This window comes from Emys orbicularis, chromosome 13, assembly GCF_028017835.1.
Source record: "Emys orbicularis isolate rEmyOrb1 chromosome 13, rEmyOrb1.hap1, whole genome shotgun sequence".
In the NCBI taxonomy this organism is placed as follows: domain Eukaryota; kingdom Metazoa; phylum Chordata; order Testudines; family Emydidae; genus Emys; species Emys orbicularis.
Window position 1 is genome coordinate 4,093,592 of NC_088695.1, and position 17,442 is coordinate 4,111,033.

Consider the following 17,442-nt stretch of genomic DNA (forward strand, 5'->3'; position numbering starts at 1 on the left):
GCCCCAGATGTGCAGCCATCTGACACTACATTTATACGTAAACCTCTAACATACAGTAGATGTTTCAGAGACTGAAGACTCTACTTTGCAGTCTATAGCAGGAACGCTGCTTTCTGGCAGAGCCATTTTAACTCAGTGATGCAGATTTCAAAATCAATCTTATTTTTTAACTGTCCACAGCTGTTCTTTTCAGCCTGCCTTAATCCTGGGACCCTGTAGGATGAAGCAGAAAGTCACTGTCAGTTTGTTTAGAGTGATTAAAGAGCCTGTACCAGCTCTTGCTCATGGGATGTCATGTCAGGTTGTGGTTTCTTCTTTTATCTCTACATTTTTCCCCACACAGCCCCATTGGTCAGTTGGAGTCCTGGAGAACCCGTGTCCATGTTACCAAAACCTAAGCAACATGGTTGACCCTATTATGGGTGTAGCTTGGGTGTTCAAGCCACAAAAGCCGAGCTGTCACCCATGCTTATGGTGTGGCTCTACCTCCCCTAGTGGCTGCCTGTCAGATATTAGGAGTCTGCTACTGGCTTTAAGCTACTCTAGCTGCATCCTTTAGCTCCAACAGGAGTGACTTGTGCTTTTTAGACACATAGGGCATGAGTTCAATAGTTGCAACCCATGTAGGAATGTTGCATTGCAAAATCAATTAAAATACATGCCTAGTGGATCTAGTAGATCAAGATGCTTTATTTATACAGCCAGGAAAATACTCACAGCACAAGGTTAAACTCAAATACATTCTAGCCCAGCTTACATCCTGTCAGCTACCTTTTACTTCCTCCCAGGTAGCCTTTCCCATCAATGTCAGTGGCTACATAGCTAAATAACCACTATAGGGCTGTTAAAGCTTAGGAATGAAAAGGCAAAGTCTTAGAATTTTCTATGAAAGAAAATTTTTAATCCTTTCAACTCTTATTTTATATTGTACTAGTAGCAGTCGCATGGCTGTGGCTATTGGGCCAAGAAATCCAGCTTTTGTGCCCTTTCCCTCATGCAACCAATGACACTGTTGCATGCAAATTAGCTGTAGAATAATGGTGTGATTGGCTGTTCCCTCTGACATCACAGTGGCCTAGGACTCTTGGCATGACTTAGGCCTGGTCTACACTACGCGTGAAAGTCAATCTAAGCTACATAATTTGAGTTACATGAATAGCATAACTCAAGTTGACGTAGCTTAGATCTACTTACCGTGGGGTCCACACTACGCAATGTTGACGGGAGACGCTCTCCCGTCAAGTCCCCTTACTCTTCTCATTCCAGTGGAGTACCGGAGTCGATGGGAGAGCGATCTGCGGTCGATTCAGCGGGTCTTCACTAGACCCGCTAAATCGACCATCGATCGCTGTATGTGGATCCCCCGGTAAGTGTAGAGAAGCCCATAGATACATGCCTTGCTGTCCCAGAGTGTAATTTGTAAAGTTAAAATGGCTGAGAACTTAAAAATTGGACTGTAGCAGACCACAAACCCCAGTGATGGTGGAACTGGGCGATATTCTGAACAAAAAGAGCTCTCAGCCATGCTTGTAGCTGTCTCCATCACTTCACATTGACTCTATAGACATTCCAGGCTTCAGCGTGAAACACAGACAGAGGAACCATCCTGGAATCTTATGATATAGATTGTAAATGATAATATAGTGTAAAATTAAAGTCAAACCCAAAAAGACAAAATGAAAGGAAAAATTAAAAACAAAACATTTCAACCTTATAAAAACAAGAAGAATCTTGACAAAATCACTACATTCCCACGGGACATTTCAATTCAGTCTAACGGAAAAATGTTCCCTTGAAAAAATTTTGGCCAGCGCCTCATAATAAGCTGTATCGCTGAGTTTGCAGACACACTAATAAAGCACGTCTGTTCAGGCCACATCCTAATCTGTGAGTTAACACGGGAATTATGAGAACAGTGTTCCAATCCTTTGGGCTTCTTTTCACGGTAACTAGAATGGAAATGACTCAAAAACATAGCAATAATTTACTGATTTAAGCTACATTCAAGGAGGGCCCTTTCATTCCTCAATAAAAGTGTCCGGAGGCGGACTTGCAGCACGGTGTGAATTAGAACTAATATCCTTATTTCAGTTCCTGTGTAGACAAGCTCTGGGTTGTTGAACTGAAGTGGTCAGGACTTGAGCAGCAGGCCAGCTCTGCCTCCCTCGCTGTGGCTCCAGCCCTGAGGGGTGCTGGCAGGGAGCAGTGGTACTCGGAACAGGAGAGCCGTTATGCCTGGCTCCTGTGCAGGGGACCACAAGGGGTGGAAGGTGAAGGTTGATGAGTTGTTTCTTCTCCGTCCCTTCCCTTGTACATCTGTCAAGCCTTTAGTCTAGAGAGCAACAGGTGAACTCTGCAAATTGTGTGCACACCCACTGGGCACCCCAGAGCCTTTATTTACCTGTATAAAGGGGTGTTTGCACATGGAGATTGAAGAACATCCATTAGTGAGCATCAGCATCAGAACTGCATGCACAAATACCCATTTATGCAGGTAAATATGGACATGGAAATAGCGTCTTTTTGAACATGAGGGTTGCAGATCTGGTTGGGCTCCCCCTGCTGGCGGTGCACCAGATTGCTGTGAGAGGATCCAGGCCTGAATTCCTGCACTGTGCTTTAAGCTTCCCTGGGTCTCAGCAGGCTGCAGGTCTGTTTTCTCCCTCGGCCTGTCTGGCACATTTCCTGGACACTGACTCTCAGTCTGCCACCCTGGAAACAGAGCCCCTCAGCCCACCCGCCCTAGCACCCCACACCTAGCGCTGGCCTCCAAGATAACTCAGTAGCTTAAACACACCCTCTGCCAGTATTGTACCAAAGGTCTGAGCCGCCTGGGTTACCGTTTAACACTCTCCAGGGACATGGGGCAGTTGTGAAGCATGAAATGCACAACCAGGCTTTGCCCAGAATTCGAACAGCACTGCTCTCTGCTTCAGACACAAAGTGCAAGACAGTGCAGATCATTGAGAAATGAACTGACATGCAATGTCGTTCACTAGCTCCCCCTTCCCTTGGGAATCCTTGCGGGGTCTGTGCTTTGGAAGGCGGGGGTCCCTCTGCCCCATCAGGCTCCTACGTGAAGCTGTGCTCAGCTTGAGCTGATGAGAATCATAGAAATGTAGGGCTGGAAGGGACCATGAGAGTTCACCTAATCCAGCCCCCCCGTGCTGAGGCAGGACCAAGCATATAGAAGGGCTGATAAGAGGTCAGTTCCTGTCCTTTTATAACCTTCCAGATCATCTGTCAGGTGACCTCATTGCTGGGCAACCTTTCCCCTGTTAAACTAGTCCCTCTAGGCTAGGCAGGGCCCAGCCTTTTGTCTAGAGCAAGTATATTTCAGTGGTTGGGTACTTAAGTCATTGATTCTCTTTTGCTAGTCCTCTGCCACCCCCAAGCCTTGGATTTCCAGTTCCACCTGGAGGCAAATGCACAACAAAGATGACAACTACCCCCGCCATCCCCCCAATTTAAAATGGAGTTTGCAGCTTGGTAAAGATACTGGGAGAGCTCATAGTCTTGCTCAAATTCCTAAATTGGACAGATGGATTCCACAAAGCATCACCAGGACAAGGTTTAAGTAAGCTGCGGTTTGAGGAGTGAGCATATAAAGCAGGCTTAGATTTGACTCAACTGTTGGGATAATCTGAAATCCTTTCCAGTGACCTACACCGTGACTTTAACTGCTAGGAGTCCCAGAGGAGCTGGCGAGTGACACTCTGCATGCTCCAAACCAGCAAATTACATGGCAAGGCATTTTTCATGCATCAAATAATAAAACTCAGGAGACACTCACAGTTTCTCATTGAAAAGGCCACCATCTGCCCAGGTCCACTTCCTCTGTGAAGAGTTAAATGTTAATCCAATCCAAACAGCATGGTCAGCTGGTATGACAGGCTTCAGGTAATCCTGCAACAGAAGTGGCTGGGTGAATGTATTGCTCTAGAAGTCTTTTATGTTTGCCCCCCAGCATTAGCAGCACATGGAATTAGACAGACCCCGAGATGCTGCAGTATAGAAAAACCTAACAGCAATAAACCGGCACAACACGCTGTGCTGGAGAAAATCGCTCGACTTCTCTGGGCCTCAGTTTCCCATTTGTAAAATGGGGATAATGAGCCCATGTTTGACCGTCTGGTCTATTTGGATAGTAAATTCTTTGGCTCAAGGACCGTGTCTGCTGATGGGCACAGCCAGCTCCCCACGGAATGAGGCCCCCATCCGCCCTGGGCCCACTAGTTGTACTACTATAATATGAACAAATAATAATTATTATGGTGATTTTATGTCATTATCATTAAAGATAGATCTAGAATCTTAGCTCTCTGAGCTGCTGACCTTTAAACAAAATATCCGTAACTCACTGCTGGGGTTGGAACCACGTTCTTACCTCTTAGCTTATTATGGAGGTGCCCAGCAGGTACTTAGATAATTATTGTTATTTGTGCTCTGGTAGAATTTGGGAACACAGGACTGGCCAGACGGGATCAGACCCAGGGTCCATCTAGCCCAGTGCCCTGTCTCCCACAGTGGCCGGCACTGGCTGCTTCAGAGAAAGGCGTAAGCACCCCGCAGTAGCAGACGTAGGATGATCTCACCCCACACTGGTTCCCATCCTGATCTCTAGTAGGTAGATTCTAGATCTCTAACAGATCAGTGGCTTAAGCCCTGCAGCGGGAGGCTTAGTTTCCTATACAAAACTCTTCCAGCATTAACTGTGATATCTCTGGATAGGCTCAGTATCCACATTAGTGCCCAATCCCTTTTTGACTCTTATTTTTGAGCCCCAATCAATCACCTGGGCCGCATTGTGCAAAGTGCTTGTGACAGGGTGAACTCACCCCCACACCGGAGAGGAAAGGGTTAACTCCTCCTTGTGGGCTGAGGAAGCCCCACCCCATGTACCTACTGGGCATGCCCCAAATATAGTACCAGTATAAGAGTGAGCGGCTCAGCTCAGTCTGGGCTGACCGCTGGAGAGGAAGGACGACTGTTGCAGCCTCAGCCTTGGAGCAGCAGCCACCCCTGACAGTAGAAGCCAGAGGCACCGATACCCTGGCAGATGCCCTGATATCTGCAGAGACCCTAGTGACTGCGGAGCTGCCGGGAGCAGCCCAGGCAGAGGAACTCAGGAACCCCAAAGCCGCCTGGACCACGGATGCAGGAGTCATGGTAGTAAGTAGCCCGGGGAGGGACTAGCCATAGTCTCTAGTGCACAGAGCCGGCTCCAGGTACCAGCTGAGCAAGCTCGTGCTTGGGGCGGCAGATTCTACGGGGCGGCATTCCGCCCAATCCTAGGGCGGCACGGCTGCTTTTTTTTTCTTTTTTGTTCGCCGATCCGGCCGCCCTGTAGGGGGCGGCGACGCAGAGGAGGGGAGCGCCCTGCTGGGAGCGGGCTGCGCACTCCGTATGCCCCAGCCAGTGCCAGGTCTGTAGCAAGCCCGGCAGGGCAGCCCGCATCCTTCCCTCTCTGCCGACCAGAGCTGAAGCCCTGGCTGCCCCACTTCTCTCTCTCCCCCTTCCCCCTGCTAGCTGCGGCACGTCTGCAGCGCAGGGAGTCCCCCTGCACCCTGGCTCCGGCCGCCCCGCAGGTTTTTTTTCCCCCCTGCTTTGCCGCTCTGGCCGCGCCGATTTTTTTTTTTTTTTTTTTGCTTGGGGCGGCAAAAAAGCCAGAGCCGGCCCTGCTAGTGCAGTCAGCATGTTGCGGTTGAATCCCCGCTGACTCAGTCGTGAGCTCACTCGCTGCTGCCAGGGCTCTGGGCCGGGACTCAGTGGAGCAGGGAGGGCTCGGGTCCCCCTACCCTGGCCACTGCCCTGCAAATTGGGATACTCCTATTGGCTTGGACCGCTAAACCCCACTGCCCTGCGAAGCAGGGTAACTGACTCTGTCCACTAGGCCTTACTGCTCTGTGAGCCAGGATAACCCTATTGACTTTTGTCCTTAGGTCTCACTGCCTTGAGGTAGAGGAGAGCTCGAGTGATGGGCTGAACTCACCCTGCACTGGACAGGGGCACCCCCCCACACACACACACCCATCACAGTGCTATAGAGACATGTAACAAAGAGAACAGAGACATGATGAATGGCTCTCTCCATTATCCTAACATAAAATGTACATTACCATCTGTTCCTGGTCCTGGATCACCAGCATTTGAGATCCCTTCCTTGAACAGTCGTCACGGCTCTTGTTCCAGGTGTCAGTCTTGTTAGACAGCCAGTAGCACTTGTCCCCGTGCAGCAGCCACTCCCTGGGGCAGAGTTTGCACCCGGAGCCACCTGCAGGGGGCAGTGGAAGAGGCAGAGGTCATTAATGCTTCTGACGCTTCCGAATTCTTTCGCTGCAGTTAACCGTGGAGGCAGACAAATCTCCCAGAGCTGGTCCCTGCAGCCTTTCCTGTGGGCTGGCCTGTGCTCCCCTCCTGGCTAACCCACCCTCCTCCCAATTCCCTGAGCTGAAATGGGGATGTCTCAGAACGAAGGGCCCAGCACAGCTGCAGCAGGGGTGCTGCTGAAATCCTTAGAGCCGGGTTGCTGCTGGATGGGATGGAGGAGGGGCGGGGAAGCCGCCTCCCCTGTTGAATAGGCCAGAGTAACACCCCGACATGGGTCCTCCAGAGGAACTGAACCCCAGCCCTTCAGCACCAGGAGCACACGCCACTTGAGCTAAAGTAGGTCCGTAAGTATTGGGGTTACTTTGTAACCCAAATCCTTAGGGTGCCAGTGGTGTGCCCCATAGGCACAGGAACTAAGGGTGCGGGGGGTGCTGCAACACCCCCAGGTTTTATGTGGGGCTCTACTCCCAGCCCTGCATGCTGGGTCCTGGCCGCCGGCCCCACACCTCCGGTTCTGGCCCCTCACCTGGGGGTCCCGACCACCGGCTCCGTGCTTCCACTTCTGGCCCTGCACCTAGGGTCCCAGCCGTGGGTCCTGACCCACCAGTCCTGTGCCTCCACTTCTGGCCCCGCAGATGGCTGACAGCCCCGTGCCCGAGTGTCCTGGCTGCTGGCCTTGCACCCACCCCGAGCTGTGGCCCCAGCCTTGGCCCCCTTATCCCTGTCCAGGTCCCCCCCTCCTGGAGACACAGCCCTGCTCCCGGCCCCAGCTTTGGGCGATGGGGGGTGCGGACAGGGGTAATGGAACGGGCTTTTAGCACCCCTACTATTAAAAATGTTCCAGCGCCATTGGCATGCTCAGTGTATCACATCTCAGAGGCAAGCACTGTAGGTGCTTCAGCAGTCTGCCCATGTAGGGGCTAGCCCGGGTGGGTGCCAATAACCACCCAGGTACATGGGTCAGGGAAAGGGGATTTGACCTGGGCTGGCAGGAAGGGGAGAGGTTGCAGATCACCTAGGTGCAGAGGTTTAAACGGTGACAGTCTAGGTGCCGACTCCGTGAGTGCTCCGGGGCAAAAAAAAAAAACAGTGGGTGCTCAGGACCCACCAACCACAGCTGTTCGGCTGCTGGTAGGAGGTGCTCGGGGGAGGGGCATAATTGGGGCATGAAGAGGCGGACTGAGGGTGGAGCCTCAGGGGAAGAGGTGGAGTGGGGGCGGGGCCGTGGGGCAGAGTGGGGGTGGGAAGAGGCGGAGTGAGGGTGGGGCCTCTGGGGAAGAGGCGACATGGGGGCGGGGCCTCAGGGGAAGAGGTGGTGTGAGGGCAGGGCCTCTGGGGAAGAGGCGGAGTGCGGGCGGGGCCTCGGGGGAAGAGGCCGAGTGGGGGCGGGGTCTCAGGGTGGAGCAGGGGTCAGAAGAGGCGGAGTGAGGTTGGGGCCTTGGGGAAGAGCGGGGGTGGCGCACCCACCCGGAAAAATGAAAGTCAGCACCAGTGGTTACAGTTCAAAGTGAGCAATAGTGGATCCTGGGTGGGTCCCTGGGGCCGTCCGGTTGAGAGGCAGGGTCTTCAGCCCCAGTGCCTGGGCTGTCCACTCCGCTCCAGTCTCTACTCCAGCAAACAAGTGTTTGTGGGTTCCCAAGCCAGGCTCTATTAGTGTCTCTCACTGAGGCCCCTTTGAATCGGTTCCCTGCCCAGCTGCTGCTGCTCCCCCGTGAGCCCCACACAGACCTCCACCCAGCTGTGATATCCGGCCATCACAACTGGTTCCATATTTGGCTTTGTCCACAGCTCCTGGGGCTTCTCTCTTGCTGCCATGTGGCTCCCCCTGGGTCAGAACCTTTCCCCTTACCTGGGCAGGGGATGGGTAGGAGAAGTGCAAAGGCGGGGAGGCGGGGGGGCAGGAGGGGTGATGTATAGTCCCTGCTTGGCCAGTGGGAAGGGGATGTACAGAGGTAAAGGGGCTGATAGGAATTGTAGTCCCGAGCTTTGCAGCTCCATCACACAGCCCTCCCCTGGTAGCAGGAGCTGACTCTTTTATGGACCAACCCCTAGAGACCTTGCCATAACAACAGGCACAAAACCTGCAGCCACATCTCCACTGCTAGGATGATCAACACCTCCACAGCTCACTTGTCAAGATCCAGGAGTCCTACACAGGCCTATCACAACATGTGCTGTGTCTCCTCCAGTGCACTACATGCCCCGTTAAAAAGAATGGGTGAAACCACACAATCACTATGCTCTGGCCCCGTCCTCAAAGGAAACCTGCACGACACCTTCAAAAGACGAGCCTGGGAGCTTAAATTCGAAACCTGGCTCAACACTAAAACTCCTGGTCTTAATAAAGACACTAGATTTATGGTTTATTACAAGCAGCTGTAACTCTTTTTTGTCCTGTGACTGCAGAGGTGTTAACCAACCACTTCACCTTGAACGGTCTCTTACAATATGTGTTTACTTGTGCTAAACAATCTGTTCTGCCTGGCATTTAGCTGTGACACTCTGGGGAGGTCTATGCTGCAATAAAACACCCACGGCTGACCCATGTCAGCTGACTTGAGCCCGGATGTCTACACCGTAATTTTATAGCCCCACAGCCTGAGCCGCGCGAGCTCAAGTCAGCTAACATGGGCCAGCCCCGGGTGTTTTATTGCACTGTCGACATACTCCCAAGAGTCCTTTCCCAGCCCTGAGGAAGAGCTCGGTGTAGCCCAAAAGCTTGTCTCTTTCACCAACAGAAGTTGGTCCAATAAAAGATATCACCTCGCCCACCTTGTCTCTCCAGCCACCAGACAGACCCGCATAGTTTACATTGAACCATTGAGTTATACCAGCACAGGGGATGTAGATGGGAGAGGAAAACATCCCCCACACAGCACAGCAGTGAGTGGGTCAGACAGCAGTCCCTTAGATCCAGGTGTGAAGTGTGTCACAGGGAACTGAGGTTACCTGCTGAGCTTATCTGGGCTGGATCACACAGACTCTGCTTCAGACGAGAAAACAAGTCCTCCAGGCTGGCGTTGCGTTCTCCTCCACTTCCGGTTCTCTGAGTGACACTATCGGTCTTCACGGCTGGTCCTTCCTCTGCTTTATTAGAGAAGCCCTGGAAAACTTCAGAACAGCATCCATTGTTACTGCTTATTGCTTAGGAGAGTCAGTGTGTGGGATGTGATAGATCAGTGACTCTGGTCTGGTCTACAGATAGACTCGCACTGAACTAACTAAAGGCTCCAGTTAAAACTGATGTTGTTATTTCAGTTCATATCTCTGCAGGGACTTTCTCATTTCAAAACCGAAGTGGCTAAAGTCCATTAAGCACCATTCAAGCTGGTACCAACATTAACTAAATTGACTTTAGCAACTTTAATTCCGAAAGAACAAGGTCCACACACAAAGTGGACAAAATCAATTTTGTTAATGTCAGGAGCAAACCGAATGAAGCTAAATTGACCTTAGCCACGTTAAGTCTGAAATAAGAGTGTTCACCCAGAGATTAGAACTAAAATAATTACACTGGCTTCCGAAGAGGAAGGGTGGCGCAACTGGTACTCAAGGTGGCTCAGCTGGGTTTGATTCTTTCCTCTACCACAGACTTCCTCTTTGACAATGTGTGCGGGTCATGACACTGCGCCAGTGACTGTGCCCATGCACTGCTACAGGCTAGGAACTGACTGGCTAAGCAGCAGTTCTGCAAAAGAAGACCTGGGGATTACAGTGGATGAGAATCTGGATATGAGTCAGCAGGGTGCCCTTGTTGCCAAGAAGGCCAATGGCATATAAGGCTGTAGTAGTAGGAGCATTGCCAGCAGATCGAGGGAAGTGATTATTCCCCTCTATTTGGCACTGGTGAGGCCACATCTGGAGTATTGTGTCCAGTTTTGAGCCCCCCACTACAGAAAGGATGTGGACAAATTGGAGAGAGTCCAGCAGAGGGCAACGAAAATGATTAGGGGACTGGGACACATGACTTACGAGGAGAGGCTGAGGGAACTGGGGTTATTTAGTCTGCAGAAGAGAAGAGTAAGGGGGGATTTGATAGCAGCCTTCAACTACCTGAAGGGGGGTTCCAAAGAGGATGGAGCTCGGCTGTTCTCAGTGGTGGCAGATCACAGAACAAGGAGCAGTGGTCTCAAGTTGCAGTGGGGGAGGTCTAGGTTGGATATTAGGAAACACTGTTTCACTAGGAGGGTGGTGAAGCACTGGAATGGGTTACCTAGGGAGGTGGTGGAATCTCCATCCTTAGAGGTTTTTATGGCCCGGCTTGCCAAAGCCCTGGGTGGGATGATTTAGTTGGAGTTGGTCCTGTTTTGAGCAGGGGGGTTGGACTAGATGACCTCCTGAGGTCTCTTCCAACCCTAATCTTCTATGATTCAATCCTTCTAGACCTCAGTTTCCCCTTTGAAAAACTGGGCTAGGAGCACTCTTCTACCTCACAGAGGTGGAAAGGATTAAAGTTGCTCAGTAATGGGGAACATAGTGTCAGTCTATATGGAGTTTTTATAGTGGGTTAGAAACTGCTCTAGTTAAAGTGGTACAAACTCCCCAGTGTGGATATAGTGATGCTGGTATAAAGGTACACAGCTTATCCCTGTAAATTTACAGGGAGCTGAAAGAAAAGAGGATTGGAGAGAAAGTAAAGTAGTTGAAAAATGAAAAAAAACCCATCAAAGTTAGATTTGTTCTTCAGGTTACCAAATGAAATATGTTTTCATTTTTTGAATGTTTTCCATGAAAATGTTTTTCAATTTTTTATTTTCCTCCCATTTTTTTTCATTTTGTTCTCCTTCCCCCTTTTGCCTTTTCCCCCATTTTGCCACTGAATGCGACAGAATGAACCCTGGCCACGGTTTTCTCATTTTTCCGTTTGCCACCCTGTACGTTTTCAAAAGTTGCCAAGTGAAAAGAAACGAAAAATTGAATAATAAAAAAAACCAAAAAACAAACCCCACAACCACCCAGGGCATTATTTGAGAATGATTGGGAAAGGAAAAGAAAAAAAAGGTTAAAGAAGAAAGATGGAAAAAAACAGGATAAATATGATAAATTAAAAAGGTCAGAAAAAATAATCTGAAAAATTTCATGAAAAAAAAAATCAGCAAATGGATAAATGAAAAAGAATAAAAAAGGGGGAGAGAAAAAAAACCCCAAACAACTTAAAAATGGGGAGAAAAAAGGCTATTTTTTGTTTTGTTTTCAGTTGCATCAAAACGTTTTTAAAAAAGGAAAAAAATGGATTTGAAAAAGTCCTTTTTGTATTAAAAATGTTTTGATCTGCTCTGGAGAAAGCCTCCTTCATTATAGCAGACGATGCGAGATTAATGTGTCAAGCTCACATCTGCGCCTGGTCCGTGTAACACTTTGCCCAGCTGTTGGGGATGAGGACGTATCACACAGTTCACCTGGCAGACAGACTGGATTTACAGCTGAACAAGAAAACGCATTATTTGTGTTACAGTAGCACTCGGCAATAGAGTGGTGTTCTGCTGTGCTATGCAATGCAGACACAGCCTCTGCCCCAAACACCTGACAGTAAATAGACCAGACAGACAGCGGATAGGAGGGGAAGGGAGGCAGAAAGAGGGGAAATGAGATGCTCGAGATCACACAATAGAGCGGAAACTGAGGCACAGGGAGGGTCAGCATTTAATTGAACTGTGTTAACCCCAGAAAGGGGGGAGGGTTGAACTTAACTAGTGACAGAGCTGGAAAGCTGGGGTCAGGAGGGCTCTCTATGGAGCAAAGAGTCACCAGGCAGGGGTCCTGGTGCACTCTCCGTAACAGAGCAGGTACCATTGGAAGTTAGCCCAGGAGGGGCCGAGGCTAATCAAGGTACTGCGATAGGCCCTGTTAGACTCACTGAGCCCGGAGACAGGACACCAGACCGAGACGTCACAGAGAGCGCCGTGAGAAGCCCTGTTAGACTTGTATCCGGGAAGGGGTTTGTTTTCTCTGTACACCTACAGACTTTGTGTGACTCAGCCTGAGTCACTGAAAACCTGCTCGAGGAGTTTAACTATCAACAGGGGCCACCACAGGTAACGTGAAATGGAGAGGGCAGGTGCAGAAACACCCGACCGGCACGGGTGCTCACGAGAGGTGAGTGGCCCCGTCACACAGGGCCGGAGCACTATCAGCCAGCCTCCCATGTCCAAATCTAACTTCCTCACCCTCATAATGTTGGAATGCCCTTATTCTATAGTTTAACCTATTCATGCCATTTAACTCATTATCCTATACGTCCCCTGTTGCTCAAGCAAGTTTGCGGTTGGACATCTGCCCACGAGTCTATCCTAAAATATCCCAGCCCATTATCACTTCAATGTTCCGTGAGGTTCCGACTCCGGCTATGGTGCAAGCTGTTCCTAGTTCCCCATTCATCCATGCCAAGGGCCACAGGCCGACTCTACTCGACTATACATATGCTAACTTACTTCAGCTCATGTCTGACAGGATACGGGCCTGTAGGTTCCTTGCGTTACTGCTGAATACAAGAAAAGACTAAGCTAGCTCTCTGGGCGACAGCCACTGCATCACACGCATGGCAGGCACTCATTGTCCCTACAAAAAAATCCTCAGTTAAAATAACGTTGGGGCTTTGAGCTTTACAAACAGACATGTCTTTACTCAAATGAGTAGCCCCATTGATTTCAATGTGGTGCATTTTGCCTACAGGAGACTCTCACAGCTGAATAAATGGCCTGGAGCGACTTACCCCAAGCACTCAGCACGGCTACCATCACCAGCAGGACGATGACCCCGGCGCACCCGACCTTCAGAACGACCCCATGCCAGCGCGGGCACTGAGGGGATTCTTGAAGATTCCCTGTTTGATTAAATGTGAGGAAATTCGGTGGTTACCTGATTATTTTGTCTTCTGAGAGCTCACACAAAGATTATACACCTGGCTAACGAGGTGCTTACATAGCCCCCATTGGTTGCAATTTCAATTACCCCACATAGTATCAGTTACTCTGTTTAAATCCTATAGTGTCTTTATTACTACCCCATAGTAATTTTACTACCCCATCCGCAACCTGCTTCTTTCTCATCCACCTGTTATGTCTTGTCCATTATGTCTTGTCAATCCCTCCCATTTTACAGATGAAGAAACTGAGGCAGAGAGAGATGAAGGGTAAAAGTTTTTGCAGGAGCCTAAATGGCTTTGCAGTCCAAGTCCTGTTGACTTTCAAAGTGACTTAGGAGCTTAAGCCTTATTGGTAGACAGTAGGACTTGGCTCCTAAGTCACTTTGAAAATGCGATTTATTGGCATTTTTGAAAACTTTACCATAAGTGCCTTGCGCAGGTTGTACAGGGAGTCTGTGGGAGAACACAGGTCTCTTCTCAAGTCCCACTCCAGTGTCTTAGGCACAAGGCCAGCTTTCCTTCCAGAAACTACATCAAGCCGACCAACTCAATGGTCAGGTTTTTCACACCCAAAGAGCAAAACGTGCACCCTCCGCCTAGATCGCTTCTATCTGAGATGCAGGAAAACAACACAGAACGAACAAACAGAGACTGTCTATGAGAGAGAAACAACAAACCTACAAGTAGCCTGCAAATAAACTGGGTGAAATTTTCAATAGTGCCTAAGAGAGAGAGGCATCTAAATCGAATTAAAAATCAATGAGACTTTGGTCTCTAAAGGGCCAAATTTTTAAAGGAGCACAGTGGGATATTCAAAAGCAACCAGGTGCTTTTAAGACCCATTGAAATTAATGGCGGCAGGAGTCCAGGTGCTTTTGAAATTTCACCTAGGCACTTAAATAGCTTTAAAAATCCATCCCTAGGGCCCTTAAGTTACCCTGTATCTTTCCCAAAAGAAAGCATAAAACATATTGTTACAAAAGTCTACTGCTACTCCAGATGTCCCTTCGCACTCACCAGCTATTAGAAAACTGGGATCCCAGCTAAAATCCTCCCAATTTTGGCAGCAAACTTAGCAATCAACCCCCACTTACTGTGAGCTTTAGATGAAGGTGATAGCCTGGCCCCAGCAAGGTTTAAATCAGCATACACTATGTCCCCAGCCATGGCATGTACCAGAGGAGGCAAAACCACCCAGCCAATAGTGTTATGCAAGGACAAGTGTCTATCTATGTATGAAGTAAGCCAGCCGACACACCCAACATCAGGAAGTAGCATCATTCGGGGGGGGGGGCACTGAATTTCTTTCCTATTGCTGCTCTGTGGTCTTCCCTCATAAATTAAGGTTGCTGGCAGAACATTCTCAACCAAGGTGAACTTTAAATGCTACAGACCCTGAGGAACTTGGGCGACTGGGGATCCGAAGAAGTGGGTTGTAGCCCACGAAAGCTTATGCTCTAATAAATTTGTTAGTCTCTAAGGTGCCACAAGTACTCCTGTTATTTTTGATAAACACACTGACGCGTTAGCCTGTCGTGCCCCATGCTGTGTTGGCAGAAGCATCTCTGAATGGTCAAGAGGCAAGAAATGGATGTGGCGATAAAGTTTTCAGTGGGAATTGGCGCCAGTGGGGGGGGCCCATCTCGAATCTAGACATGGCCACCTACCCTTTTCCCCCCACAGAATTGGGAGCATCAGATTCTTGCATTGGTGTATATAGATGGAATAGCATTGGTGAATTCTCCTTTCCCCGTCTCTATGGCAAAGCCCCCTGCTGCATTACGTGGGTGGTGACTTTAACTTGGGATGCAAATTTCTGGTCATAACAGCCAGAAAGTTAAATGATCAGGTTCCCAGGACCTCCCCAATGGGTAATAGATCTGCAGCATTCCATCTGTGTATCTTAATGGCCCTGTCACTATAGTATCTGAGCCCCTCATAATCATTTTATGCCCCTCTGAAACAGGGCAATACTATGAGCCCTATTTCACAGCTGGGGAACTTGAGGTACAGAGACACCAAATGAGTTACCATAGCAGAGAAAGGACTTGAACACTGGTTGTCCACATTCCAGGCTCATGCGCTAACCACGGGTGACCACCTTTCCTCAGAACAGCTTGTCAACCTCTTGATTGATTATTGACCAGTTGGTTGCAAAAAACAGAAACTGAATTTTTCATCCATTGCAGCAAACCCAGCCTCCTCCTCTGAGCAGCAACTCAGCTACCAGCCGGATATCTGTGGTTTTGACCTTTTCTGGTAAGGAGATAGAAAACCGCGATATTTTTTACACTGTTTTTCCTACAAAATGCTAAAACAGAGCTAATCTTGGTAGGGGAATCGGCCAAATCAGATGAGATTGTTAGCCCTTTTAGCTCGAGTGGTTACCCAATATTCAAGGCCTTGCAAGTTGTTTTGGTTAAGAGAGACTGGTGAAGAGCAAGGGATGTCTTTGATTCAATCCTCTGTATTTACATAGACTGTTCACGATGTCCTGTTTTCCCAGAACACAGCAAGAATCAAACAACAGGAGGAAGTTTCTTTATGCATAGTTCCAAGCCTCTTTTTGGCCCTCACTCTGCCCAAAGAGCTCTCTCACTTTGCTTGCTTTCAGGGACACATTTCCAGTCCTGCTCTTGCTGTCTGCTTGGCTGCTGCTGCATGTTCCTGCTCCCAGACACATCTCTCAATGGGCCAACGCTCACCAAAACCCATCCACACACATAGCTCAGTTTCTGAGAGGTCTTGCATGTGGCCTATGTTTTGGGTGGTGGCAGGGGCGGCTCCAGGCACCAGTGCAGCAAGCGCGTGCCTGGGGCGGCAAGCCGTGGGGGACGGCCTGTCGGGCGCCGTAAGGGTGGCAGTCAGGCTGCCTTCGGCGGCATGCCTGCGGGAGGTCCACCAGTCCCGCGGCTTCGGCGGCAATTCGGCAGCGGGTACGACGAAGGCACGGGACCGGTGGACCTCCCGCAGGCATGCCACTGAATCCGCGTTACCAGCAGACCTCCCGCAGGCATGCCGCCGAAGGCTGCCTGACTGCCATGCTTGGGGCGGCAAAATACATAGAGCCACCCTGGGTGGTGGCTCCTATTGTTTCAGCTATCTCACTCCAAGAAGAAGCTTAATTGCTTCTTACATTTATTCTGATTGAAGGGCAGCTATTGTGCCCACCAATTTCAATGAGGTTTCACCCAACCACCATCAAAACAATATCCAATGGCTGGAAGTTGAAACTGTGCAAATTCAGACTGAAAATAAGGTATACAATTTTAATAGTGGATAAATTTACCAAAGGGCGGTTGTGGGTTCTCCATCACTGGTGAGTTTTAAATCAAGACTGGATGTTTTTCTAAAATGCTCTAGTAAAACAGGAATTATTCTGGGGAAGTCCTACAGCCTGGGAGATGCAGGACATCAGACTAGATTATTCTGGTGGCTCACTCTGGCCCTATAATCTAGGAATCTATAACATTTTAGATACTCAGTGTTGCCAGCTCATGAATTAATTGTGCAATATTTGGTGTGTTTCTTAAAACCCCAACTCCTGGAGTCATGTTACGCCTCAAGAATCTCAACTCTCATTAGAAAAAAGAAAGTAATTTTCTGGCCCTTATGATTGGAGAGAAAAGCTTGAAGATGAGACCCCTAAACGCTACAATACCAGAAGGCAAATAAACAGACCTACACATTATTGTTTTTTAAGTCTCCTCCTCTCGGTGCCTGCTAGTTCCCGCAAAAGTTATGGGCTTGATGCGGGGGAATGCTGCTGGTGCACTCAGACCCCTGCCTGTCATGCTGACCAGTAGCGTTGCATTGTTTCCTCGTGCTCACGTCTGTCTGTCTGTATCCATTGGTTGTCTCTTGTCTTATACTCTTTGAGGCAGGGACCATCATTTGATCTGTGTTTGTACAGCGCCTAACACAACTGGCCCTCCTCCATGACTGGGAGCATGCCTACACAGCAAACAAAAAAACAGCGCCAGTGAGTCACAGAGCCCAGATCAACTGACTCGCGCATGCACTACTGGCTAAAAATAGCCGTGCAGACCTTTGGGCTCAGGACGGAATCCGGGCTCTGAGACCTCAGGTTGTTACAGCCTGAGCCCAAACATCCACACTGCTATTTTTAGCCCCGGGACTGGAGCACCGTGAAGCCGGGCTCTGAGACTCACAGCCGTGGGTCTTTTTTTGCAGTGTAGAAAAGACTCTGGGGCTCCTAGGTGCTACCGTAATACACCTAATATACA

At 49.4% G+C, this 17,442-nt stretch overlaps 1 protein-coding gene across 1 annotated transcript in view; it reads right to left on the reverse strand.

Moving 5' to 3' along the window:
* Positions 1–92: 92 nt before the first annotated feature.
* Positions 93–17,442, reverse strand: part of LOC135887318 (killer cell lectin-like receptor subfamily F member 1) — a 74,236-nt gene continuing 56,886 nt past the window's right edge. The window contains exons 3-6 of the mRNA XM_065415080.1: positions 9,280–9,441; positions 6,120–6,274; positions 3,794–3,906; positions 93–213 (exon numbers count right to left, since the gene is read on the reverse strand). Coding sequence (XP_065271152.1) covers positions 93–213; positions 3,794–3,906; positions 6,120–6,274; positions 9,280–9,441 — 551 coding nt within the window. The remainder of the gene's footprint in view (positions 214–3,793; positions 3,907–6,119; positions 6,275–9,279; positions 9,442–17,442) is intronic.